The sequence below is a fragment of the Mauremys reevesii genome, linkage group 1 (assembly GCF_016161935.1).
Source record: "Mauremys reevesii isolate NIE-2019 linkage group 1, ASM1616193v1, whole genome shotgun sequence".
Lineage (NCBI taxonomy): Eukaryota > Metazoa > Chordata > Testudines > Geoemydidae > Mauremys > Mauremys reevesii.
Window position 1 is genome coordinate 239,763,269 of NC_052623.1, and position 27,754 is coordinate 239,791,022.

A 27,754-nucleotide genomic window follows, 5' to 3' on the forward strand; every position below is an offset into this window, starting at 1 on the left:
TAAAATTCAAAAAAAACCCTCAGATGTTATCAAAGCCTCAGTGGTAAGAGAGTGAGACTTATGTATATATCAGAAAGCCATGCAACTTTTTGCTTAATTACTTTGTAATGACTGATAAGATACATGCCAAATTGAGTAATTAGTTACCAAAGTAGTTATACCAAATAGCACAAAATCCTGGTGTTAAATAAGATCTGAGGTCTCACTAACAGGGTAATTTCCAAGGAAATGCAGTGGGTTTTCATAAAATAAGCAATTAAAGAAATCTGCCTAATTTTCTAGCTTGTTTTGAGCCTTACAACACAGGAAAAAAAAAGTTAGCGTACACAAATCCATGTCATAGAACCTAATAGAATCAGACCTGTGAGTAAAGTTACAGGATTTGTTTCAGGTGGTCTGAGAGCAGGAGCTTCTCTCATTTCTCTATTTATTTCTGTAAGGAGTGAGTGAAACACTCTCTCTCGGGGGGGCGGGGGGAGAGAAGGGGAACTCATCAGTCACCAGACTTGAGCAGTTGCAATATGTGGTCCCCAAATGCAAAGAAGGTATACTTGGCCCTATCGCCCCAGTTTACGCATGTATCAAGAATGAGAGGCCACTGATCTAGGCTATTCTTTAGGGGTGTTCCCCTACCTTGTACTAGACCCTTTCCCCCCCCAAAATAACCAGTCCATAAGTTTGCTTTACTGTGCAGGGATCCTATCCTTCAAGATGCTAAGCATCTTCCACTTCCATCCAAGGTTCTTCAGTCAACCCACAAGTAGTTTGCTGACCTGGTGTTGAGAGACAGAACAGCTCTGCTTGACTAGATGAGTTGATTAGGCATGGGCCCTTCAGAATATGATACAGGAGGGTAAATTGAGGGATTCCATAGGCTAAATCCACCTCCAAACAAGGCTGGTTTTGGTGGCTAAAACTTATGCAAGTTATTTCCAGAAATCCAAAATTAGTTATCCACATGCTGTTGGAATTTAAGAGAAAGGGCCTGTTGCCTTTGAAGTTAATACAAACTTTCATATTGACATCAATAGGACCAGTATCTAATCAGGCTCACCTACAGATGTCATACTAATTTTTCTGCAAATAGCTTTTGCCTTACACGTACACACCCCTCCCTTGCAGCATGGCACAGGCAGAAATCAAACCAAGAGTTGGGGGCGGGGGGAGAGACAAAACTGCTCTCTAGTAGAAAAGAGTTAGCCCATTGCCTGCAGCTGTAATGAATTCTTTAAAAGTAACAGGCCTGAGATTCCCCCACAGGGAACAGAAACAGTGATTTGACATAGCCCATGAACAACTCTTCTTTTTGGTCCAACTAGTGGTAGAGTGGCACAATTACAGGCTGTCTTATTTCCTCTGCATTTGAAAGACTTGAAGGCCTAAATGTGAAGTAAGCCCCTTACAACCTGTTAGTGTTGGTCACTAGATAGACTAGTTCTGCGATGAGAAATCCAGGAGAGCGTGCCACTGACATTCTCAGAGAGAGGTTCTCTATTTGGGAACTCCCATCCCTTTCTCCCCACTCCCACTTCATCCCCCCAATCTGCCAGAGCCTAGGCAGACGTTTCACACGTGGCAAAGCTCCTCTTCTTTAAGGCTGTTGAGAAGGATGTAGGCTGAGGTGGGCACAGTTATGGGCAGACTTGTTTATATTGTGATTCTAATTTATGGGATAGACATCCTGGGAGCTGGTTTGTCTTTGAGTTATCCCGAAGACCAGAGAGAGTAATACTTGGTAGGTTGGATCACTGCCCACTGCTACTGCTATATTTTCAGAAGTTGGCACTAAACAAGATGACATCCTTTATTTTCCTCTCTGTTGTGGGCAGAAAAAAATATACAAAATCATCTCTCTCCATTTAAGCTTACTGAATTTGAATAACTTGTATCTCATTGCACCATTTATCAGGATCTGTATTATGAGTTGTGTGTCAGATTTTTCTATTTGGTTGCAAGGCTGGTTCATGAAATCACCCTCTCTCTCTCTAGTTTGGTGGATGTGTGTATGATAAAAAGCTAAGATTACATCATCTTTAATAAAAGAGAAGATATATAGCATGTAGAAATCAGATTACCGGTAGAGAAAGAAATCAATCAGGTTGGCAAATGGTATCTGTGGGACAAAGCATGAAATGTTTGTTGTGTACAATAGTTATTGCAAAAATTTGTTAAGATGGTTAAAAAATGCTGTATCAAAAACAGGAACCTTTTTGTTCAATTTAAATGACAGTGATGTATTTTTCACATCATGAAGTCTTGCAATATTACCAGCACAATTGGCTCAGAAGGCATTTTGAGATAAAAGTATATATCAGATTGCAATTTGGATGCAGACAATTTATATATAATAGAACCCACTACAGTCACCCTACAAAATTCAGTTGATCAGGAATTGCATTACAGTTTTAAAAACTTGGTATCGTAGCTTGAAAGAGGCTCTAGAACAAAACAGGAAACTTTAAATGATATTTATTGAAGCCCCTTTTTGTGTCCAGTATTTTATTTACATGGGATTAAGATTTTCCTGTTTCGAATTTCCTTGTCATGATTTCACTTGCAGTACCCAACAGAATAACTGTGGGTATGTGAAACTAAACGGGGTTGTTTTCAACATGAAAGTGTGACTGGATTGGTCAGTATAGAACTGTATTTAAATATTGGTAATTCTTAGAACTGGGCAGTAGACAGTTCAAATATCCTATGTTTACAGAAACAGCTAAATACCTTGTGAATCTTTAGCTGCTGATACTGTTAATTTGGTTTTTTTTAATTGAGCTATGTTTACAACGTCTAAAATAGAACATCATTCAAGATTTGAGTGAGTCAATATTTTAAACCCAAGACAAAAACCTTTTTCTAGTTTCTGAGCACCTCCTGAAGTTAGTGATTGGTATGTCACAGGAAAACACCCAGTGCCTTGCAGGATCTACTCTAATGCAGGCATATTAGGCAAAACCAGCGAAGGGACCTCTATTTGGCCTTCATTTTTATGCAGGGACCTGCGGATACAGCAAATGAATGAACAAAATCTACATGAGCTAATGGCCTGCACAATTTGAAAATTTGACCCAGCATGGTTTAAAGTTTGTCAGGTGTTTGATGTCACACTTAAACCATCAAGTTTGAAGTAGACACAGGATTTTCTTCTCTGCTTTGATTGGTTAGACTAGAATAGCTATGTATGATGAATATTTTAAAAATACTGTAGTTCTGTAATAAGTTCAATATAGTAAAAAGTTCTAAATAATTAAAAAAACATGTTGTATTTGAAATTCGATAGTGCACTATGTCAAAATGGGCCCAAAATCCAGATCCAGATTTTAAACAGGGTTTGGGAGTATCTCAATTTGGAATAACGCCATTGCAGTTAATGGAATTATACTGCAATGGCATTATTCCAAATGGAGATTTAACCTGTGCAACTGAGAACAGAGTCAGGCCTTACGTATCCAACAAAAAAATCTTCAGCTGAATTTTTAAAATTACCTAGAGATTCTGCTACACCAAACTGAGGCTACAAGTACCATCAGTTTTCACCTTTAAAATGCAAACTGACTGGGCAAGAGAATTAAGGTTAAGTGTAAAGAATATACATATGCAACAAGTATGAAACCAAAAGATCTACTCAAAACTTTTTGTGGGATAGTGGATAGCAGCAAGGTTTTATACCTGGTCTTTGTTCAGCTATACCAAACCAGTAATTCCACTGACACTAGCTGGCAAACTTTTTTGGCACTTCCTGCAGAAAGGCCAAGGACCAAATGAATGTACATAGAGACTAAACTACCTTCGTGATCTTTCCAGAGCACAGGAGATACCTATTAGAAGGATAGCATACAGAATGCTTGCACGGCCGTTACCCACACAAAAAAAGTTTGAATCATGTCTCCGGTCTTCTCATTCTGGCACCTGCATGAGCACCAAGTCATTTTTTTTTTAAAGTAGGATATTCAGTACAATAGAACAAGTAATATGGTAATGTGTGAAGAGCAAGAATGGCATGGAATGGCACAAGCAGAAAAATGTAATAGGAGTCAATCCAACCAACCAATGTATTCACTATAATGCTCTGTTGGAAGTGGGTGGAGGGGAATGAATTTAAACCTACATGATTTAACAACAGGACCAAGTTGAGTTGTAAAGAACAATTTGAGAGCCTTGTGTCCTTTTACACAGAGATTCACATCACATTACCTAGTCTTCCTCTTTCTGGTGAGGAAGTTGAAATTAAAGTGAATCATATGAATGGTACATTAAAAAAGCTCTGAATTTAAGGATACATGCATTTAATGACAGAATATTGAAGGCACATCTATGTGAGTAAAGTGAGAGCTAAAGATGCACTTCAAGTTCAGATGTAATAGACTGTTACTACGAAGCAGAAATTTACTATGTCCACATACAGGCTAGGATTTATGGTTGTGTTTTGTACCAATAAAAAAAAAAAGAACATTTATCATCTAATGTCTAGACCAGATGATGATGCTTAGTGTATAAAACCCAGGGATTATTTTAAAATAATTTAGTTAACTCTAATCCAAAGTGTTTCTCTCAAAACATACCCACTACCCATGCCTGACAAAGCTGTAGATAGGTGCAAAGTAAATGTATCTGTCACATCTACTAGTAACTTCAGAAATGTAAAAGAAGCAGCAATTATTAAGTGCCAAATTCTATGTTCAGATGTCATCACTGGGAGTTATGAAGATATGTACAGGTGATCAATTCTCAGGTTTAAGGTAGAGATAATACAGAGAAATAGAAACAGCTGAGGAGTGAGAAATGAACTCTGTGGAAATGCACCACAGGAAGGAGGAGGATATAAGAAGATGGAAGTTGGAGAGGGAAGGAAGGGAGTCTGGAAAGAACTTGGGCCTTCCGTGTACATATAAGTTATGCTGCCAAAACTACACCAATATAGTTAAAGCTGGACTTCCCCCAACCCCACTGGATGCAGTGTACCAGTACAGCTATTCCCATACAGGATGGGGAATAAGCAATGCCACATAACTGTGTCCACACTAAGGGTTGGAATTATACAAATGTAGGGCTGGAAGGGAGCTTGGGAAGTCATCAAGTCCACCCCCATGTGCTGAGGCAGGACAACCACTTGCCAAAAGCTTCCAGTGATGGGGATTCCACAGCCTCCCTTGGAAGCCTATTCCAGAGCTTAGCGACTCTGATAGTTGGAAAGTTATTCCTAATATCTAACCTAGATCTCCGTTGTTGCAGATTAAGCCCATTACTTCTCCATGTCCACTGAAGGTAGAACAATTGATTCCAGTCCTCTTTGTAAATAGCCCCTAACATTTCAAGACTGTTTATCAGGTTCCCCCCTCCCCGTTGTCTTTTCTGAAGACTAAACATTTCCACTTTCTTTTTTTAAACCTTATGTCAGGTTTTCTAAACCTTCCATCTCTTTCAGCTGCTTTCTAGAAGTGAGGTGCCCAGAACTGGACACAGTGCTCCAGCTGAGGCCTCACCAGTGCCCAGTAGAGGGGGACAGTTACCTCCTGCGACTTACATAAGATACTCCTGTTAATACAGCCCAGAAGGATATTAGTCTTTTCCACAACTGCATTATGCTTTTTGCTTGTGTTTAAACTTATGCATGACAGTTGCCCCCAGATTCTTTCCAGCAGTACTACCACTGCGAGCCAGTTGTTGCCCATTTTGCGCATTTGATTTTTCCTTCCTATTTTCATTGTCTTGATTTCAGACCAATTTGTCAAGATCGTTTGGAATTCTGATCCCGTCTTCCAAAGTGCTAGCAACCCCTCCCAGCTTTGTGTCACCTGCAAATTTTATAAACACACACATTCTCCACTCCAATATCCAAAGAATCATTGTAGGGGTAGAATTACTTTAGCAAAACGTTTAACTGACAATGATACCAGTACAAAAAATTGTCTGTAGAGCTCCCCCTGCCAGAGTCTCTCCCTGCTTCCAGGAAAGGCTCCAGCTACTTTCTGTAGCAGGAAAGGCTCGAGCAGCAAGGAGTTAGCAGAACATTATACTGCTAAGGATAGCAGGTTAGACATGGGAGGCTCTCCTTGGTCATGGAGAGAGCTATGTTGTAGGGTACATAGCACAAGGGTTCAGGCATATCTTTACTTGCCTGTCTACATTGCTATTTATACCTGTGCTAGGGGGGAATGCCGTGTATGTAATCTGCACACCACCATAAGGAGCATGCAGTGTAGACATTACCTGCCTGAGTTAGGGTAACCCCTTAGAATTAAAGGGGGAACAACGCTGTTGGGAGTGGCTAGTCCCCTGGCACATTCCCAGCTCATTCTCTCCCAACCTACAGATCCTCTACTTTGTGTAGCACCTATACAGGGGCTTCCACGGGGTCAAGAAGTAGTGTGAACAGTGTTTCAGAGGGTGGTGCCCTCTTCTTCCACAGCCCCATGCAGAGCTACTGACTTCTTACCCTCCACTCACAGCAGCAGCAAGGATGATTTGGCCCAGAGCTGGAGTCGAGGGCAGTTAGAAATGAAACAAGTAGCAAGAATGCAGGGTTGGTTCGAACAAACGTACTGAGATAGAACGAACTACAAAGCACAGTAGCTGGAGCAGTGCACATGCAGCGGAGAGTAGACAGAAAAGTTTAACTTGTACAGCTGTGGAAGGGAAATACTGTATTCAATTGTACATCATATGATTAATACTGCACACGACGGCCAAGATTGTCAAAAGTGATTTTGGTTGCCTCCATTTTTGGGTGCCCCAACCTTAAGGGGGCCTGATTTTCAGGAATTGCTGGGCATCTTCCCTTTGAAAATCTAGGCCTGTTAAGATGTCAAGTTGGGCCAAAAACAGAGGCATCCAAAAATCACTTTTGAAAATCTTGGCTATCGTATGCTAACTATTGCCCATTTTAAAAAAAAATAAAATAATAATTAAAAAAAACCTTTGTCACACATAAGCACAAAGTTACCCAACATGGATAATCATGCAGTGCATTTGGTATTTTGGAATCAAGGCTATACTCTACTATAGTCCACAAAAAATATTTAATCAAATGAAGTTAGTAAAGCAAACTGCAATTCTTGGTGTCGATTGTAACCCCTCTCTTGTGACAAAAATATTTCTATTTTTTTCTCTCTCCCCCTCCCCATGCTGTGAAGATACAGAATGGATCAGCACAGTGGTAGCTCCAGCCATTAGTATAAAGATTTATCTGTAATTGCTGAGGTTTATTTTCCTTGAGTTATCACACTCAGTGCATACAGATGCTTAACAGTTTGGAATTCTCTTCTCTATATTACAGAGGGCAGATTGCTTATCAAATATAGTCTAAAGTGTCAAACAGGATTTGCAGAAAGCTATTTTGGTTGTACTTTAGGGTGAATGTTTATCAAATGGTGGATTAGCTGAATCATACACTGAGCCAAATTATTGACTGTGATTAAATCACAAAACGGTTATAGCACTATGTCATAATGTACAAGACAGTTTAAAGATTTACACTCCCTTTTTTCTACATTGGCTGTAGGAGCTCTATAACTAGAGATTTTAGAAACATATCTTGCCCTTAAACATGCCTGGGAATTTGAGCAAAGCAGGGTGCTATAAGGGCCTATATCTAGGTGTGAAAGGGACTTGCAGATCTATGATTTGGATACAGATCATTGTCTAACTGAAACCTGCACTGCCTGGAGTTTGTGTTCATGCTGCAAGACATCTGATGGATCATTCCCCAGCAGTATTTCCTAGTAATGGTTCTGATCATAAATATAGATCCAGGGTGAAATTCTGGCCCCACTGACTTCAGTGAAGCCAGGATTTCACCACAGGAGTACAGAACTGGAGAGTTGTTTATGACTGTATAATGTTAGAGGCAGGAAAGCATTGTGTACCTAAAGCTGAAAGAGGCTTTGTCCATACAGCATCATAATGCCCCTTCAATATTGACTAATTAGTATGCCCCTAAAACAGTGAAATACTTATAGCACAGCAATGTAGCATACCTGACTAGCATGTAGCGAACATTACAAAGACTACTATAATAGACCTCATAGACTATTGGGGGCAGAGGGCTAGCTCAGTGGTTTGAGCATTGGCCTGCTAAACCCAGGGTTGTGAATTCAATCCTTGAGGGGGCCACTTAGGGATCTGGGGCAAAAATTGGTCCTGCTAGTGAAGGCAGGGGGCTGGATTCAATGACCTTTCAAGGTTCCTTCCCGTTCTAGGAGATAGGTATATCTCCAGTTATTACCTTATTACTTTAAAGCCAGAAGGGACTACCACAATCATCTAGACTGACCTGCACATCGCAGGCCACAGAACCTCACCTGCTCACTCTGGTAATAGATTCCTAACCTCTCACTGAGTTACTGAAGTCCTCAAATCATGATTTAAAGACATTAAGGTACAGAGAATCCACACTAGAATTACACTAGTTTAAACCTGCAAGAGACCCGTGACCCATGCTGCAGAGGAAGGCAAAAAACAAACAAACACCAGAGTCTCTGCCAGTCTGACCCTGGGGATAAATTCCTTCCCAAGGAGAAGTATGGTAATCAGTTAGACCCTGAGCATGTGTGCAAGATCCACCAGCCAGACATCTGGGAAAGAATGCTCTGTAGTAACTCAGAACCTCCCCATCTTAGTGTCCCATCACCAGCCATTGGAGATATTTGCTGCTAGCAGTCACAGATGCCATTGTAGGCAGTCTCCTCATATCATTCCCTCCACACAATTTATCAAACTCAGTCTTGAAGACAGTTAGGTTTTTTTCCCCCACTGCTCCTCGTGGAAGGCTGTTCCAGAACTTCACTCCTCTGATGGTTGGCAACCTTCACCTAATTTCAAGGCTAAACTTGTTGATGGCCAGTTTATATCCATTTGTTCTTGTGTCCACAGTGGCACTTGACAAATAATTCCTCTCCCTCCCTGGTATTTATCCCTTGGTGTATTTATAGACAGCAATCGTATCTCCCCTCAGCCTTTTTTTGGTTAGGCTAAACAAGCCAAGGTCTTTGAGTCTCCTCTCATAAGGTAGGTTTTCCATTTCTCTGATCATCCTAGTAGCCCTTCTCTGCACCTGTTCCATTTTGAATTCAATTTTCTTTAAACATGGGCAACTAGAATTAGACCCAATATTTCCAATGAGGTCTCACCAATGACTTGTATAATGGTAACAACACTTCTCTGTCTCTACTGGCAATACATTGTTTCTAGATAAGTGCAAAGGTCAGTCAAGTATTTGTCTCTTAAACACTTTGTTTATTTCACCGTAGCCCTAGGAGGTAAATAAATAACCCTTTGTAAAATGGTCATCATGACTTGTCTGGGATGCTGAAACAAGTGTTAGATCCTTAGAGCCAAATTTCCCCAATGTAATGCTCTAAACATTAGATTGTGGGCATAACCCAAGGATGTGGGTTATGCCCACAAACCAGCCCCGACCACTTTCCCTTTCTAGCTAGATGGGAGGGGAGGGTCTCAGCTTTTTATTGTAACTTGGGATCACGGTCTGGGAAAAGCGAAGAACCATGCCACCTGCTTCCCAGGCACATCAATGCAATAAAAGGCATATTGTACGTGACTGACATGACACTCCAAGCTTGTGGTTAAGGCGGTCAGAAAACACCCATTCAACTGGCTTAATTTTTCTAGTTTTTCCCTGCCCTATGCATTGGCCAATTTCCTCTCACTGTTCTGTAGCTTTTAAAAGCTCAGCCCAATCTTCCCTGCCGGTTGCTGGTCATCTCTCTCTCTCCCGCTAAACCAGAGATATCCCCCTCCAGTTACTCAGGAGGCAAGGACTCAGCTCAGCGGGAGAGCTCAGCTGAAGCCAGTTGGCTGCACAGAGGTATGGTTCAGCAAAGACTTTGCCCAGAGTTTCTGTGCTTTGTTAAATCCCTGCAGTCTTTTCTCCTATTGAAGTCTTTATATATATTAAAAAAAAAAAAGCCAAAGTTTTCCCGAAGTGAGGACCAACTCTATTTCCACCAAATAAGCCACAGGAGGGAGAAAGGTGTATCGAAAGCTTCATGAGGGCAGATGTGCAGAGCTTCTTCTGAATACACTTCCTCTAAGGGAAAGGGCCGGAGGCATCTCAAGCAAGGCAAGTAGCAATGCTTCCAAAACACTACAGAGCCCCATGCAGGGCCGGCTCCAGGCACCAGCTCGGCTAGCAGAGGCTTGGGGCAGCCATGGGGAAGAGGCAGCATGTCCAGCTCTTCAGCGGCAGGTCCGTCGGTCCCTCTCGGAGGGAAGGACCTGCCACCGAATTGCCACTGAAGACTGAAGCGGCAGCAGTAGAGCGCCCGCTGATCACGATTGTGGCTTTTTTTTTTTTTGGTGCTGCTTGGGGCAGCAAAAACCCTGGAGCCAGCCCTGGCCCCATGGATCTGCAGTCCCATCAAGCAACATGCCTCCATCCCATGGAAGGATTCAGCAAGACAGGGCAGCAGTAATGTCTGTTGAAGCACTTCTGGGAGGGGAAAGGGGGCAAGAAGCACTGCTGTCTCACCACGTCAAGTGTCTGCCCTGCTTGGGCACAGTCTCTTTGCATAGCACCACCTGCTTCTTTCAGCTGAGCTGAACAGCTCATGGAGCGGAGGCTGCAGCTACTTTCTGCCCCAGCAACCTTCCTGCCTGGCTGACATTGCACCCCAGGATCCCAGCACCTGGGCGCACGCGCACACACACACACTTACTTACATGGGCCCTGCTCCCCTAGGGCACATAAGCTTTTCATTCTGTTTGTACAGGTCCATGATTGGATCTCCTAGGCCCGAGCACAATGCAAGTGGTAAAACACTGGCACAAACCTGGCTTGAATTCAGCCCTGTTTAAGAAACCATGTTTAAATTCTTAAGTTGTCCCTCTGCTGCCCAGCCAGATACAGATGGTTCAGACTTTCCAGCCGTATAGTTTACGCTCTCTGAGTTTGCCTACGCTGGACTTTATCTCAGGTTAATTTGCTGCCAATCATAAGCTGAGCCGTAAGCTAAAGCACAAACAGTTGTAGCCTGGAACAAATGTTTGCAGTGTCCCCACTAGCTGTTACACACATGTTAACTGGCAATCTTTAAACTGAGGTAAAAATCTATGTAGATATAGCCTATAGCGCTTGTCCATACTAAGGAGAGAGGTGTATTTTAGGTGATAGCTAAAGCATGAGAGATACTAGTTTTAAAGTCCTAGGATGAAATCCTGCCCCCATTCAAGTTAATTAGATTTCACTCCTAGTGTAGACAGGGCAAAGTTGTAGTTTTAAGATGTGTTAGCTGGTCAAGGTGAACCTAAGGCTGAGCTCCAGAGCAAATGTCAGGGAGTAGCATTCAACCTAGCCTTTACAAAAAAGAGTTAACTTGCTCAAGTTAGCTGGCAAGCAATCAACTGAAGGTAAAAATAACTAACGTACATAAGCAGTCAGTGTGCCAGTCTTCCAGCAATAGTGTAGAAATTTCGCTATAAACCCTGTCTGCAAAGAAACCTCTGCAATTTGCATTTTGAAATCTTCTAGAGTTTTGTGATGCATTATTTAGTCTCCATTAGCAAGTGCTGTCAGTATGGAGCACTATAGCATCACAGAATAAGGCAGCATCCATGCCCTGGACCATCTTTTCACACTATCTTGTGATAAAACTTTGCAATTCACAGTGCATCGAGAAAGTGAGTTAATATTGACCAACAGAAGTAAACAATTTAACAAGGGAATTTAATAACCGCATGTGTTACGAGATTCAGCCTATTCAAAGCATATATTTATAAATATCAGTGACTGGTGGAACAGAATGTATTTCCTACGGTTCTGATGAATTTCAAATCCACTTAAAGTTTTGAGATACAAAAATGCACAGTTTGACTGTACTGTGGACAGGGGGGGCAAGTGCAGCAATTTTCCCCAGGCCCCACAGGGGCCCCCACAAGAATGTCGGAGGCTCCCCCTGGCCCCACCTTCCCCCATCCCCTGGCACCTCAGCATGGCGCATCCAGGAGCAGCCCTGGACAGAGCTAAAGCAGCGTGGCTCGGGCAGGGCCTGAGCTCCTCCCGCTCAGAGCCACGTGGTAAGGGCGCAGGGCTGCGAGCTGTGGCCGACCGGGAGGCGCTGAGCTCCCACTGGAGCCACACCGCTGCAGCGCTGTCCAGGGCCGCTCCTGGACGCAGCGCGCTGAGGATCTGGGTGTGGGGGGAGGCGGGGGTAAGCAGCTTGTTAACGGGGTGGGGGTGGGGGTTGGATAAGGGGCAGGGAGTCCCGGGGACAGTCAGGGCACAGGGAGGGGGCAGAGGTTCAGGTGGGGGCAGTCAGGGGACGGGGGGGTTGGATCATGGGCATTCCAGGGGTCTGACAGAACTTGTTGGGGGAGGGGGTGTGGAGGATAGGGGTCAGGGCAGTCAGGGGACAGAGAGCGGGGGGGAGGTCGTGAGGGGTGGGGTCCCAGGGGAGCAGTCAATGGACAAGGAGCAGGATGGGTCGGAGATTCTGAGGGGGGCAGTCGTGGGGCAGGAAGTGGGTGGAGGTTGGATAAGGGGCAGGTCCAGGCTGTTTAGGGTAGGGAAGGCTGTGCCTCCCCAAAGCTCATTCAGCAGTTTGAGACTTGCAGACAGCTATTTAGCACAAAGAGCCAAGCTGTTATTTTTTCCCTTAGGGCTACCATCCCTTTCACTTCTCAAATGTCAAATTATAGTCTACATTTAATTTCAGTGCCATAGGGAGATTCATGTCAGGGGAGGGTAGCTTCATTTAAAATTAGCCACTTTAGATTAACAGTGATAGAGCCATGGGGGAGGGAGCATATGAGATGAGCAATATCCTACACCACCTACCTCCTTCCCAACCCTACCAAGGGAGACCCTCGTCCCCTGGATTCCCTGAGCCTCTAGAGGGGTTAATTCAGTGGTTCTCAAACTTTTGTACTGGTGACCCCTTTCACATAGCAAACCTCTGAGTGCGGACCCCCCCCTTATAAATTAAAAACACTTTTTTATATATTTAACATGATTATAAATGCTGGAGGCAAAGCAGGGTTTGAGGTGGAGGCTGACAGCTCGCGACCCCCACGAATAACTTCGTGACCCCCGAGGGGTCCCGACCCTTAGTTGGAGACCCCCTGGATTAATTTAACATTAGCACCCTGTGTCCATTCACATGCACGTGCTATTTTGAGCATTTCAGTTTTCACAACATAGGCTCATCCCAGATTCTGGAACAAGCTCAAATGCTCAGTTTGTGGAATATGTACATAAGCTATACTAAAGACAAAGCCACAGTAACCGTCTCCAGTTTGACAGGGACCCCGTGGAGCCAGTCTCTAGGAAACAACCTCCATGAATTTATCTAAGTCCATTAATGGCTATTAGCCAGGATGGGTAAGGAATGGTGTCCCTAGCCTCTGTTTGTCAGAGGGTGGAGATGGATGGCAGGAGAGAGATCACTTCATCATTACCTGTTCGGTTCACTCCCTCTGGGGCACTTGGCATTGGCCACTGTCGGTAGACAGGATACTGGCTGGCTGGACCTTTGGTCTGACCCAGTATGGCTATTATGTTCTAAGCTAAATGAACCCAAAGTTATGGAGACAGTTATGAGTCAAGGAAGCCAGCAGAGTATCAGAAACCTGGAAAAATCTCTGACTGGATGGGCTCAGGCGTTTGGTCACAAGCTGAGGTGGTTCAAAAGTTTTGGATTTATTTTAAGCAGAATTTTTTTTATTGTTTCTTTAAACAATCAAACAGCAAGCAGCAAAGATTTGGCAACACACTTCTGAAACCCCAAACCACGTTCAGGTTTTGGCAGACTAATTTCAGGTTTTCAATTAAAAAAAAAAATTTGAAGGAAAGCAGATTGTCCATGATTTTTTTCTGCTTTTTAAAAAAAAACTCTAGTTTTCGATCCAAAAAAAGTTGACAGAAAATATTCGTCCAACCCTTTTTAATAAGCTTTAGTGCTTTTTAGCACTAGCTGAGAACCAGTGATACCTTGTAAAGGTGACTTGAAAAGAAGTTCTCTCAAAACTGGGTTTGTGCCGACATGCGGAAGGTTTTTAAATGTTTATTTTTCCCCAGGGCCACCCGGGGGGGGGGGGGGAGGGGGCGCAAGTGGGGCAATTTGCCCTGGGCCCCACAGGGGCCCCCACAAGAATATAGTATTGCAACTTTTTTTTTATGGAAGGGGCCCCTGAAATTGCTTTGCCGCAGGCCCTCTGAATCCTCTGGGCGGCCTGCACTGTGGACGGGGTAATGTTAGCCTCTGTGTGGGGTCAGCAGCCAAAAGAGCAATATTCTCCCTGCTCTGTAGATAGAGCTCTAGACTGCCAAATGAGAGACCTGTGTTCAGTGGTTTGATTCATCACTTCTTGGACTGCCAGGAAGTGCTGTGCAAAAGTCAACAGTTTCACTTCACAGGGTCACTTTTCCATGCAAATGCATCAGCTGGCTCAGGTCCTCTCACAACAGTCCAAGCTTTTGGTCCTCAACCGACCTTTTGGCTTGACTTTGTCCAAGTCTCCTAGTTTGTAATTAAAGCCACAGCCAGCTGAAATGGGTTTTGTTAAGCGTTTTTCCACAGCTTTACTGGCCAGGGCTGGCACACTGTAGAAGCAAAGCTGAGGAGAGGAGGGGCTCTTAGCCCACTTTCACGGATCCTGGGGCTGAAGTGATTTAGAACTGCTCTAAATTATGCGAGCAGTAAAGGACCCATAGGGACCACTGCCCAATCTTCAGCTACTGCAGAGTGCCATGTACTTCAGCCCCACCTACCCTTCCCCCGCAAAAACAAAAGTCCTCTTTTTAGAGGGTAGGGGAGCAAGTTGGCACAACGGCATAGAACAGACTGAAATTATACCCTAACATTTCAAGCACCAAAAATTATTTCAAATATATACCATGTTGCTGTGACTATTGCAGTGCTGCATAGGTTAAAAACCATGAGAAAAAAAACTGCCCTAAAACAAACCCAATAGCAAAAAAAAAAAAGACAAACCAAACAAAGGATTGTATTTTGGAGAAGCAGAGAATAGGAAGAACAATGGGCATTTCACAACACTGACATCAGTGCTCAGCAGTACAAGAGCAAGGAGTCTGAAATGACTCCCATCTTGCCACCCTTGGTCAAGAAAGTTTACCTTGATGCTCAGCCTTAGCAAGAGGGAGTAGGTACTACATCTATTTGCTGCCTTCTACGATAATGCACTACTGTGTTTCATAATCTCAGCCTCTCCAAGTGAGAGAGACTAACAGATAAAAATATGACAGTTTTCCAGGAATATTCCAATCAAAATGGAAGTAGCTTCAGTGGGGTTTGCTGCACCACTTTTGAATTTGCGTTCTGCAAATATTCTGTCAGACAAGTTTATGGACAGATGTATTTGCAAAGATAGGCACCAGTCCGGCAGTGCACTTTCACGAGTTTGATTTTAAGTACAAGATTGTCCTTTCAGTTAAAGTATATGCTGAAGTTCTTTGAATACTAGAATATTCATGGAAAATTAATGTTAATCCTAAGTGTATATCCCTGAATCATGGAACTGAAAATACCATGCAATCTGTGTTCAATTAAAACTCACCAACAAAGCTGGTGAAATAAGATTGTGATTTGAATGAATTATCACCCACAGAAAAGTGAATTGTGCCTGCACAATAAATCATCATGAGATCCCTATGTTTACAAAGCACAGAACCAGGGAAGGCTACATTTCACAAGCATGTGTGACTGACAGCTAGGTACTACAAAATGTAATGAAGCTGCAGAGTCTTATTCCCTTTGCATTTTGTAGTTTTAGTGGGACGGGACCAGGAACAGCTGGACAGAAATGTATTAGAAACCTCAGATTAAGTAAAGAAACAAACCCTGAGGGTTTCAAGTTTACTTTTAGATTTTCATGGTGCAACCAAAATAAAAGACTAGCAGAGTGTTACTGTGAGCTCCTTCACCTACATGTTCTTCAAAGAGCAAAACCTAACAACATAAGCGGGACAGCTCTGGGCTCCAGAGCATCTTGGGTTGGTTTAGGCTCCAGAGTAAGCAGCCCTCATCTGTCTGGGGAAAATAGATCTAGCTGAGTGGAGGGTCCCTAAGGCTTCCTGCTATTGCGGGGTGTAATGGGAGCCTGGAAGGAACCTGCGCTAGAGCACATCCTGTTGTCCTTTAAAAAGGTGCCACATGCACGCCACTACACTGACCTGCTGCCAAGAGGTACAGCTTTGATCTAACCCACTGGTGTGTGGAACACAGAGCCCCTGTGATGCAACATGCCACCAGACAGGAAAATGGGAAACTGGTTCAAGGAACACTAGACTGTAATCCTGCTCTAAAACTGCAGGACTTCTTGGGCTCCTCTTCCCATTCCCCACACAGGGCAGAATTCTCCCCCCTCCCCCACACATATATCCATTATATCCTGCATGCATACTCAAGAACAGTGCAGCCATCCCAAATGAATGCTCAAAAATACCCTTTATGCTACTCCACCCCATCTTCCATATCCCACTCTAGACCAGTGGTGCTCCAACTTTTTCAGTCACCCCCCCCTTACCAGTAAATTAATCTGTCTGCACCCTCCCCCCTCCATTACTGCACAGTCAAAGCTTCCTCAGCAGAAGAGCTTGGGCTGATGGCGGAGCTGGGGATGGGGGAGGAGCTGCAGGTGGGGGAGGAGCTGGTCTGGGGGCAAAGCCTGGCTGGGGGCGGAGTGGAGCAGCAGCTGGGGAGGGAGCTAGTCTGGGGGTGGAGAGGGAATGAGGGCAGAGCCCAGCTGGGTGCAGGGGGTGGAGTGGAGCCACATCTGGGTTTGGAACTGGCCTGGCAGTGGAGAGGGAGTGGGGCAGATCGGGGCCTGGAGGCAGAGCAGGACTTTGGGTTGAACTGGGGCTAAGGGAGGCGCAAGGCTGGGGGCAGAGTGGGGCTGGAAGCATGGTGCGCCCTCCCCGCCCCCCATGGAGGCTGGTCCTGGCCCTGCCATGTGGCACTGCCCCCACCCGCAGTATTCCTCTGTGCCACCCTAAGGGTGAGCACTGGTCTATATTTATAGACAGAGTATACATAAAGGTTGGATTCCAAGGATAAGGCGGCTTGGGATGAAAAATCTGGCCTCATTGAAGTCACTGGGAATTTAGTCAGTGACCTCAGTGCAGCCAGAATTTTTCCCTAGCTGTTTTCTTTGCAGACAGAAAACATTTAATAGTGTAAAATATTAAAATATTGTAATTTCTTGTTTTAATGTTTCTTAATCTCTCGTGCTGTGCATCAAACACAGTAGAAACCCAAATGATTCTCTTTCTGGAACTTCAGGCTAATAGCATTAGATAAACCCAGATTAACTTTTTTGTTTTGTTTTGTTTTTAAATAATATATTCACATGTAGGAGAAGAATTTGGACTGGTTCCCTCGAATGCGAGCCATGTCCCTGGTTAGTAGTGAAGGTGACAATGAGCAAAATGAAATTAGAAACCTGCAAGAAAAGTTGGAGTCAACCATGAGTCTTGTAAAACAACTGTCTGGTCAGCTTGCTGAGCTCAAGGAACAGGTAAGAGTTTTTGAGCTGGGTAGAAAATGGACATATGAACACATTAGAGAACTAGATTTTTTCTTGTGTCATGGTCAGGACCCTTTTGTATAAGAGACTTTTGTCTCAGAAATGTTTTATTCCTGACTCAAAGCTTAGAGTAGATGCACAGATACGGTTCTGGAAAAAGAGTTTTTACTCCATTAACACAACTAGAGAACAGGTAAGCAAGAAATTGAATTTTGAAACCCTAACAGCCAGGTAGGGGGAATCCAGTTACTAGATAATATGACTGCAATATTATATACAAGTCACATTTTTTTTGAGCTTTGTATAGGAAATAGCTGCAAACTAATTGAAATTGTTTTAGTTCAGCTCTCTGAAGTTACAGCCTGTACCTGTTCTCCCACCCCTTCACGTACACATAAGTCCATTCTTTGCATGACACAATCTCATACTTCAAAGAAATCCTGTACTCAGTTTGTAATGATGAAGAAATTGCAGTTATTTTGCTTACATGTACTTTGCAAAAATGCTCTTCTAATGCTGTTGCACTGTAATTGCATGTGCTGCTGCTAAATAATACTCAGAAACCTCTCATCTTTATCTCCCTTTCCACCTTAGATGACAGAACAAAGAAAAAATAAGCAGAGGCTGGGCTTTCTTGGATCAAACACACCCCTTGTGAATCATCACATGCCACCACACTGATACCATGGGGAGAAGCCGTGACTAGCCTTTCATCGGTATTCCTGCTTGATTACAGAATAAAAAGCTGAGATTGAGAGGAGTGAACAGTGCCTATTGTTGCAAAGTTAAAAACAACCAAGTGCCAAGATGTTAAGTGGTTTAGCTCTGGGAACAATTTGTAACTGTTTTTCATGGTTGAAAGAGACCAAATCCTAGAATGCAAGAAATACAAGGGAGTTCTTCTGTATTCATTCTGCGGGCTAAACTCTGCTGGGTTTACATTCTGCAACTCAGTTGGCTTCACTGGGGACTGTATACAATGCAAATCAGGGCATTATTTGGCTGTGTTCTTAAAGTTAATTTAAGTTTTCTTCTCAAAGTAATGGAATAACCCAGGTGCGGGGGAGAAGGAATAGTTTACCACCACAAATGCAGCAGCCTCTCTCAGAATCAATAGAAGTTATTTCTTGTTTTATTTACCAAATAGCAACATCTGTTATATTTGCTTGTATTTACTTTTTTTTTTTTTAATATTACCATAAATACATCAGCAGGAGCTGTTATAACATCACTGCAAGTTAAACTTCTGTTAGAGGCAAAAAAACTCTATGCTTAGACAAAAAAAAAAAGTGGCAAAGAGAAACATTAGTGCTTTTGAATTTTAACTGTCATCATGCAATTTCTTATTTATGACATGGAGCACAATGGATTTACAGCTGTGGGAACTTGGAATTAATGCACAGAACAGTGACAACATAACTAGAAGTGATTTTTCTCCTGGAGTCAGATGTTCTCTATTAATGTAGCTGCAAGTGGAGATTTCACATATTATGATGTTAAATCATGTTTTAAATTCAAGCTTGAAAAAGGATTTAGAACAAAATGTATTTTAAAATTTGTATTGAGGTGACTTTTTTTGGTAAGAAGCTTAAAAATGACTACCTAGAAGGAATTGTAACAGTGTCGTTACCTTCCATAAACACACCGTAGGCACTATTTGACATAAGTAAATTAGGGCCATATCCTGCTATCTTTACTCAGTCCTAGTTTCAGTAGGAATGTTGCCTGGATTATAGATCTGTTCCTGTTTGCCCTTCGTGCATGGAACTCCCATTGATGTCAGTGGAAGATAGGGTGACCAGATGTCCCGATTTTATAGGGACAGTCCCAATTTTTGGGTCTTTTTCTTATAGGCTCCTATAACCTCCCACCCCCTGTCCCAATTTTTCCACACTTGCTGTCTGGTCACCCTGGAGGAAGATGCTCTTGTTGGATTGGGCCCTCAGAACAGGACTGCAGCGTCCAGCTGCAAGATTGCACTTTTCAGCTATATTATTCTAGCGGTTTGAAAGTTACAAGGTTTGTTAAACTCCAAGAGACTTTTAGCCTTAGGGGGAGGTTTTCAAGGTACAAATGGGAGTGGGGGACTTAAATCCCTTTGAAAATCAGTAGGCATTAGGATCTAACTGCCCTTTGTGCCTTTGAAAAGTCTCCCCTTTAATTTTTAAGAGCAGGGTATTTAGCAGGCATCAGTAAGGGATTTAAAGAGACATTCATTAGAGCTGCTTGGGAAATAATTTCTCTGCCCCCCCTCCCCAAAAAATTTCAGGGGCAAAAAAGGAAAAATCAATCAAAAATTAATGTCAAAAAAGACTTACAGTTTTCAATCACTGACAAGCCAAAAAAGTTAATTTTTAAAGCAGAAATGGATTTTTCTAGTTTTCATTAAAAAGCCTTTTTTTTTGGTCAAAAAGTTTGATCAGTTTTTAACTAGCTCCAATATTCATTTTAAAAAATGGGTAAATGTTACTGTTATAAAAGCAAGTCAGGTGAGACCTGGCAGGACTGGAAAAAAAGATGGGACTTCTCTCTCCTCTAATTACACACACACACCCCATTTTATGGCTGTTCCTGGAAGCCAGATCTTTCACATGGGATAAAGGGAAACTTTAGGGCCTCAGTTACAAAAAGGGAGCTCTGTATGCGTCTTCAACACTTTGACACTCTACGGGTCCTGACACGGGCTTAATTGGGAGAGGCACTAAACACAGCTCAATCCTGGAAGTGTATTTCCCTATCAGAAATGCAGATCCCAACTTGAGCCTAGTCTTTGTGCAGTGGTATCCACATGTGTGTTACACACAATGTGTACCATTGTGTCCCACTCTACATGAATGAGCAGGATCTACAGGGGCGAAGTTTACCTTCTTCGGAGATCCTCAGACTATACAGCTAGGAGTTTGCATCTTATGATCGATCCATAAGGCCACAAACCCCTCACCCTGAGGAGGGTACAATAGGAGCTCCATGAGGGGAGTCTCTTTTCCCTTCTGAGAGGCTTCAAACATGGAATAGTGTGATTTGGGCTTCACTAATTAAAACTGATGAACCTCTAAGGCTTGTACAAGTAACATGCTAGAGCCTTACACTGGGGTTTGTAGCCTCCAATATGGCTGTCGTGGTGCAAACAACTAGAGTAGATGCAGTGGACCAGTGTAAACCATGACTTGCTTGAAACCAAGATAAGCTGCACCAGGGTCAGTTGTGGTTTACACCACTGGATTGCATTTGTACTGAGGCCTGGTGTGCACTAGAAAATTAGGTCAGTTTAACTACCACAGTCAGGGATGGGAAAGATCCACACCCCTGGGCAGCATTGTCAAGCCAACCTAAGTCCCTGTCTAGACAGTACTAGGTTGATGGAAGAATTCTTCCATTGGCCTACCTTCCGCCTCTCAGGGAGGTAGATTACCTACACCGACAGGAGAACCTCTCCTGTCAGCATAGGGAATGCCCTTACACTGAAGCACTGCAGCAGCGCCGCTGTAGCATTTTAAGTGTAGACGTACAGTCTCTTGGGCTATGTCTACACTAGCACTGTTGTTGGTGAAACGTGTATGGCTCAGGGGTGTGGGGGAAAAACAAAAACACCCTCCCAACTGACAGAAGTGCCAGTGGACAGCGCTATGTCAGTGGGAGACGCTTTCCTGCTGACATCGCTACCACTGCTCATTGGGGGTGGTTTAATTGTGTCGACAGGAGAGTTCTCTCCCGTCGGCATAGAGCGGCTACATGGGAGGTCTTACAGCAACGCAGCTACATCGGTACAGCTGTGCCACTGTAAGGTCTGTAGTGTAGACATGGCCTTAGGGTATCGCTTCAGCTACCCTAAGGCCATGCAGCTACATCAGTGGCTGAAACCAAAATTTAGATAGATAAGGCCAGATTTTCCTCTTCTCACTTTCCCTAGTGTAAATAATGAAGTCAGTGGAGTTATAGTTGTAAGACTGGTATAAGTTAGAGAATCCCACCATATCATTTTTAATTCACTTTAGATTTGATAAACTGTATAAAGTAGTCAAGTCTATTTCAATATTAATTCCTTCTTACTTTATATGGCTGAGTAACATTTATTGGAACTAAAACACGTTTATGATTATTCTTTGGGGGCGGGGGGGAGTGGGATAATACTGGAAGTAGCTGGCACTTGTTTACAGTTAGAAAACCAACCAAATGATTGCACAAGAAGGGAGGTTTTTGCTGTATGCGCTGGAAAACTTGAGAACAGACTTATTTGTGCACTAAATTCCTGATTGCAGTTCCAAGCTGCAAGCGCTCTCTCTACCCTCAATCCCCACTAACATTTCCCTTCCTCACAAGAACTCATCTATTACAGCACTGCTGTTTAGAGGAGATCTAAAACTGGAAAAAGGAAAAAAAAAAAAAGTTGTAATAGACACCAGCTAATGTTTGCCCCAGTGCCTTTCTGATGTTTATTGCTTCTGAGACAGACCTCCTTAATCAATAAGAGTAGAAAATGCTACTTGCACAGATTGTAAATATCTTTCACTTGTGTTTGACATGCTTACTACTTCTGCTGGAAGGTCACTGCAGCCCTTACTCACATGAGTAATCCTTACACAGGCAGTAGTCCCATTAACTTCAACAGGGGACACTTACGTGATTAACAATTGCAGGACCAATTTCCAGGCCTTTAAGGGTTCAAAAAGCCAACCACCCCTCATTGATGAATTCATGGAAGATAATGGGGTGGGGGGAAAAAATCACTTTTATACACATTTGTATGTATATCTTTGTTTAATGAAGCCAAGATGTCCTATTCATATGCAAGTATCAATAACATATTTATACAAAATGATTGAAACTATAAACATCTATGAACTTTCAATGCCTTAGAGGGAATAGCTAAGCTATTTGACAATTAAAATCTATGTAAGTCCATTGCTGCTGACTAACTTTTTTTATTAAAAAGTTGTCATTTTATACATGTTCGTTTCTGTATATTCCATTGCAGAGCCGTACAAGTGTGTGTTGCTGAATTAAAATCTTTTTAGAAGAGTTGGGGTGTTTGTACTCAGGGCTGACAGGGGTGGCGGGGAGAAGCTGGTACAAATTACTGAGGCGCTTCGGAAGGGGACCCGGGGCCTGGCTTCGTCAGCCCTGTTTAGCCGGTCCGCCCTTGCTGAGGGGCACGAAAAAAAAATTTCACCGGGGCCCGAACCCGCTCTCGGCGGTCCTGTTTGTACTGTAATGGTGTAGTACAGGGGTCAGCAGCCTTTGGCACGTAGCCCATCAGGGTAATCCCCAGTGGATTACCCTGATGTGTCACGTGCCAAAGGTTGCCAGCCCCGGTGTACTCACTCATGCAATAAATGAGTCGTATGCAAAAATATGTTTATTCCAAGTCACGGATTGGGTGGCTTCACCCTAATTCCTCAGGGTGACGGCCCAAACCCAGCAAAGCAATTAAATGCATACTCTAAGTACATGAGTCTTTCCATTGGAGTTAAAGGGCCAGATTTGCAAAGGTATTTAGGTGCCTAAAGTTGCAGAGAGATGCCTGCTTAGGTGGTTTTGAAAATCCTAATAGTCACCTGTCAGCATCTTTAGGCACCTAAGTACATTTGCAAATTCAGCCCAATGTGACTACTCTATGTGCTTAAATCTAAGCACATCTTAAAAGGCCCTGCTGGCTCAAGATTCAGATCCCCACATCACACATACCACTTTTCCCTATGACATTAGCATACGTTGGCACTTTTGTTCGGAATCTCAGTAGAAGCCAGGGACTGAATGGACCATCATTCCTAGCAGTGGTTCTTCTAGAGCATAAAGCAGGGGTGGGCAAACTTTTTGGCCTGAGAGCCGGGGAGGGAGTCATGGCCCAGCCCCTCCGCCCCAGGACTCCCGCCCCATCCAACCCCCCCATTCCCTGACTGCCCCTCCCCGCTCCCTGCCCCCAGAACCTCTGCTCCTGTCACCCTATCCAACCCCTCCTCTCATTCCTGACTGCCCCCCCAGGACCCCTGCCCCCATTCAACCCCCCTTTTCCTCAGCCTTTGATTGCTCCAACCCCTACCCACACCCCAACCCCCTGACCACCACCCCTAACTCCCCTGCCCCCTTACCACGCTGCCTGGAGCGCCAGTGGCTGGTGGCGTTACAGCCACGTTGTCACCACCACACAGCACAGAGCACGAGGTCAGGCCAGGCTCTGCAGCTGTGCTGACCAAGTTGCTCGCAGCCCCGCCGCCCAGAGCATTGCGCCAGCGGCAGGGCAAGCTGAGGCTGTGGGGAAGAGTGAACAGCAGGGGAGGGGCAAGGGGCGAGCCTCCCGGGCCAGGAGCTATGGGGCCAGGCAGGAGGGTCCCGTGGGCCGGATGTGGCCCGTGGGCTGTAGTTTACCCACCTATGGCATAAAGTCATATTATCTCAGCAGAAGGGAAAAGCTTTCACTGCCCTGTCTGCTATACTTGTCCTGTGGATACAGGGCTTAACTATTCAAGAACTTGAGCACCATCACAACACTTATTGAAGTCAATAGGAATTGAAAATGCTCAGCACCTCACAGGATCAGACTTCTAGAGGACATCACTCTCCAGGATTGTCCATCTGACATCTTTCATAAGCACTGAAAAACAGTTGACATTTTTAGAAGATATATTGCATTTCCAAACTGAACTTCCCAGTTATGCATAGGAAGATTCATTGTCAGACATCTCTTCTTCTTGCCTGAGACTTCTATTGTGGAGATTCATCCATCAAATAATCAGAGCACATGAGGTGGTTTAAAGGTCCCTTCAGAGTAATGCTTGGTGGAAGTAATCTAATGTGATCTACCTAAAAGACACACACCATAGAGATTCTTCATTTTGAGATGTTTTATATACACAAGTGTTTGATGGGGAGAAACAACCTACTATTTTTCAATATGTTTTTTTAAAGAAAGTAGGCCAGAAGAAACAGCCAAAGAAGTTACCTCTGTGAGCTGGAGGAACTGGTGTAAATGGAAGCTGTGGTCAAGAGTTAAGAAATGATATATTAGAGCATGGTGAGGAAAATACCAATTTTGCTTCAGACTTAGAAAGTCACTCTCAGAAAAGTGAGACAACATATGGATGAATCCAGTTTAAATTTAAATAAACTGGATGGTTTCTGTATAATTTTGAAAATATCCTGTAGAATTCTTAAGCACGTGTAGAACTCTGTTAGTCTAAAGGATTATTTTAAAATGCAGTACAAAGGATTTACTGTTTTACGGGGCTTTTTCATAAATGATGTCGTAAGAGTAACTGTGTTTTTCCAATTTAAGACTAATCTAGACGAAGATTAAAAAATAGATTAATTTTAGGCTAAGCCCATACAGGCACCATTAGATACCCAAGGCTTCTGGAAAAAAAAATTAGGCAGATGATATAGGTTTAGGAGATTAACTTTAGGTTTCTATTTCTGAGAAATGTTGATCCTAAAAAGGATCTGCAATTTGGTCTCTATCCACAACTGTGGGCAGATTAGTTCCTCAACTTCAGCCACACTGACTTCTTCAGTGCGTTTGCCCAGGTGTGGTTTAAGGAAGAGTTAGGCTCCTTGTCTTCTGCAGTTATCATTGCTGTGATAAAGGGTGGAATATCATCTTTGGAACAGCCTGTCTGTTCTCTACAGACTGCAACCAATTTTATTTTTAAGTAAAGAAAACAGATTCTTAGGTCTACTGACCTTTTCTTTCTCCCAGAAAGCCTACAAGAACCACTGACCATATGATTCCTATTTCATACAATCATAGACTGAGCATTCGGTATACTTCCTTCATGAAATTTACTGAAATAGGTATGAGCAACTAAATGAATTCAAGCTCAAGGAATTTTAAATTAGAAGCATGATGTTATCACTTCATACTTGCCTATTCTATCTGTACTCTGTACTTTTCTGGCTTCAAGCAGAAAGTTGAAATTTGTCTTGTGCCTTGTCTTTATAACCTTGCAATTTCAAAGTTGCTACAAAGAGCCAACTATTACCTCTCTCTTTACACAGAAGAATACTCTTATCACCTCTCTCTTTTAAGGCTGGGAAAGCAACTGCTCAGAACGTATAGAACGCAACGCTGAGATTATTTGTCCAGGATTTCTCATTTAGAATGGTAGCGTTAAGGTAGAACACTCACCATCATGTGCTTATAAGAACATAATAATGGTCAGACTAATGGTCCATCTAGCCCAGTATCCTATCTTCCAACAGTGGCCAGTGCCAGATGCCTCGGAGGTAATGAACAGAACAAAACCAGTCCCAGCTTCTGACAGTCAGGGGTTTAGGGACACCCAGAGCATGGAGTTGCATTCCTGACCACTTGGCTATTGGCCATTGATGGACCGGATTCTTTTTTGAACCCAGTTATACTTTTGGCCTTCACAAATCCCTTGGCAATGAGTTCTACAGAGTGACTGTGCATTGTGTAAAGAAGTACTTCTTATGTTTTAAACTTGGTGCCAATTCATTTTAGTCAGGTCACCCCGGTTCTTGTTACGTGAAGGGGCAAAGAATACTTCTTTATTCACTTTCTCCACAACAGTCATGATTTTATAGACCTTTATCATATGCCCCATAGACATCTTTTCTAAGCTGACCAATCCCAGTCTTTTTAATTCCTCCTCACATGGAAGCTGTTTAATACCTCTAGTAATTTTTATTGCCCTTTTAAATGCTTTTGCCAATTCTAATATCTTTTTTGAGATGGGGCGATCAGAACCGCATGCAGTATTCGAGGTGTGAGCATAACATGGATTTATATAGTGGCATTATGATATTTTCTATCCCTCTCCTAATGGTTTCTAACACTCTTTTAGCTTTTTTGACAGCTGCTGCACATCGAGCTATCCACGATAACATCAAGATCTCTTTGAGTGGCAGCAGCTAATTATGTTTTCCAGTGTGCCTTACTTTGAATTTAATCTGCCATTTTGTTGCCCAATCACCCAGTTTTGCAAGATTCCTTTGCAAGTCTTCAGTCAGCTTTGGACTTAACTATCTTGAATAATTTTGTTCGCCTGAAAACTCTGCCACCCCACTGTTTGCCCCCTTTTCCGGAACATTTGAGAATATGTTGAACAGCACTGGTTCCAGTACAAATCCTTGGCTGATCCTACTATTTACCTCTCCCCACTCTGAAAACTGACCACTTATTCCTACCGTTTGTTTCCTTTTAACCAGTTACTGACCACGAGAGGACCTTCCCTCTTATCCCATGATTGTTTGCTTAAGAGCCTTTGGTGGTGGGGGGGGAGGGGGGGGAAGCTTGTCAAAGGCTTTTTTAAAATCCATTGACACTATATTAACTGGATCACCCTCATCCACATGCTTGTTGACACTGTCAAAGAATTCTAGCAATAGGTTTGTGGAAGGCAAGATGCTAATATCAGGTATAATATTTCTTTCCCCTTCCTTACCTCAGCTTATCTTTCTACTGTTATACAGACCACAGTAGTGTCTTTTGAGGACATATAGAATGCAGATTTAAAGTCTGATAGGAGAGCAAACAGTCTCTAAAGGAAAATGTTTACTAAATCTATATATGAACACATAACTGTACTTATAACCCTTGAAACAACTGTGTTAGAATTATTGTCAATTTTCACAACACTTTTGGGGATACTTCCTCCCCCTCCAGGTTTTGTACTTGTTATCATCACTAGTTCAAACGCAAAAATATAATTATGTGCATGTACATAGATTCCTCCTGGAGAAGAGCCCCAAGGGAGCGTTTTACCCTTTTCAGGCTCTGTAGAAGAGTTTCCAAGCTTTCTGTGAGGCATGCAGGCTCCTTAAAGTCTGGGGAACAAGCGATAGTCCCACAGCTGCCTTCAAACATCCTCCAAGTTTTTGCAATGACAGCCTGCAATTTGCACAGCCCGCAGCAAGTTCTAGTCTGCTGCTGCAGTTGAAAGAGGGAGCCTGCACTTTAAATTCAAGATAGGAGTACAGTCTAGGACCACAGTCCTTACAACAGACCCTTCTAGTTCTTGTGCTGTGCCATACCGGATTCTTTAAGTCTGATTCCTCCTCCTCATTATCAACTCCTCCCTCTCCCCTTGGTTCCATTCTCAGAAAGCAACTCTGAGTGTGTCCTGCCAGGCATATGGAAGTCACCTAAGTGGATTCAAACAGCTAACAAGCACACCGAGTGCCTTCCACACCCAATTTCTGTATTCTTCTGGCCCATCCTGCAATCACCGTACCCAGCTCCAACAAGTTCCCAAAAACAAAGGCAAACATAACGTATCCTCCTGCACTGTTTTTCCACTTA

At 43.2% G+C, this 27,754-nt stretch overlaps 1 protein-coding gene across 7 annotated transcripts in view; it reads left to right on the plus strand.

Moving 5' to 3' along the window:
• Positions 1 to 19,976, plus strand: part of ITPR2 (inositol 1,4,5-trisphosphate receptor type 2) — a 348,068-nt gene extending 328,092 nt beyond the window's left edge. For all 7 annotated transcript variants that reach the window (XM_039542701.1, XM_039542709.1, XM_039542713.1 and 4 more), the window contains 2 exons: positions 17,326 to 17,487; positions 18,091 to 19,976. In XM_039542701.1, coding sequence (XP_039398635.1) covers positions 17,326 to 17,487; positions 18,091 to 18,177 — 249 coding nt within the window. In that variant the 3' untranslated portion in view covers positions 18,178 to 19,976. The remainder of the gene's footprint in view (positions 1 to 17,325; positions 17,488 to 18,090) is intronic.
• Positions 19,977 to 27,754: the final 7,778 nt, after the last annotated feature.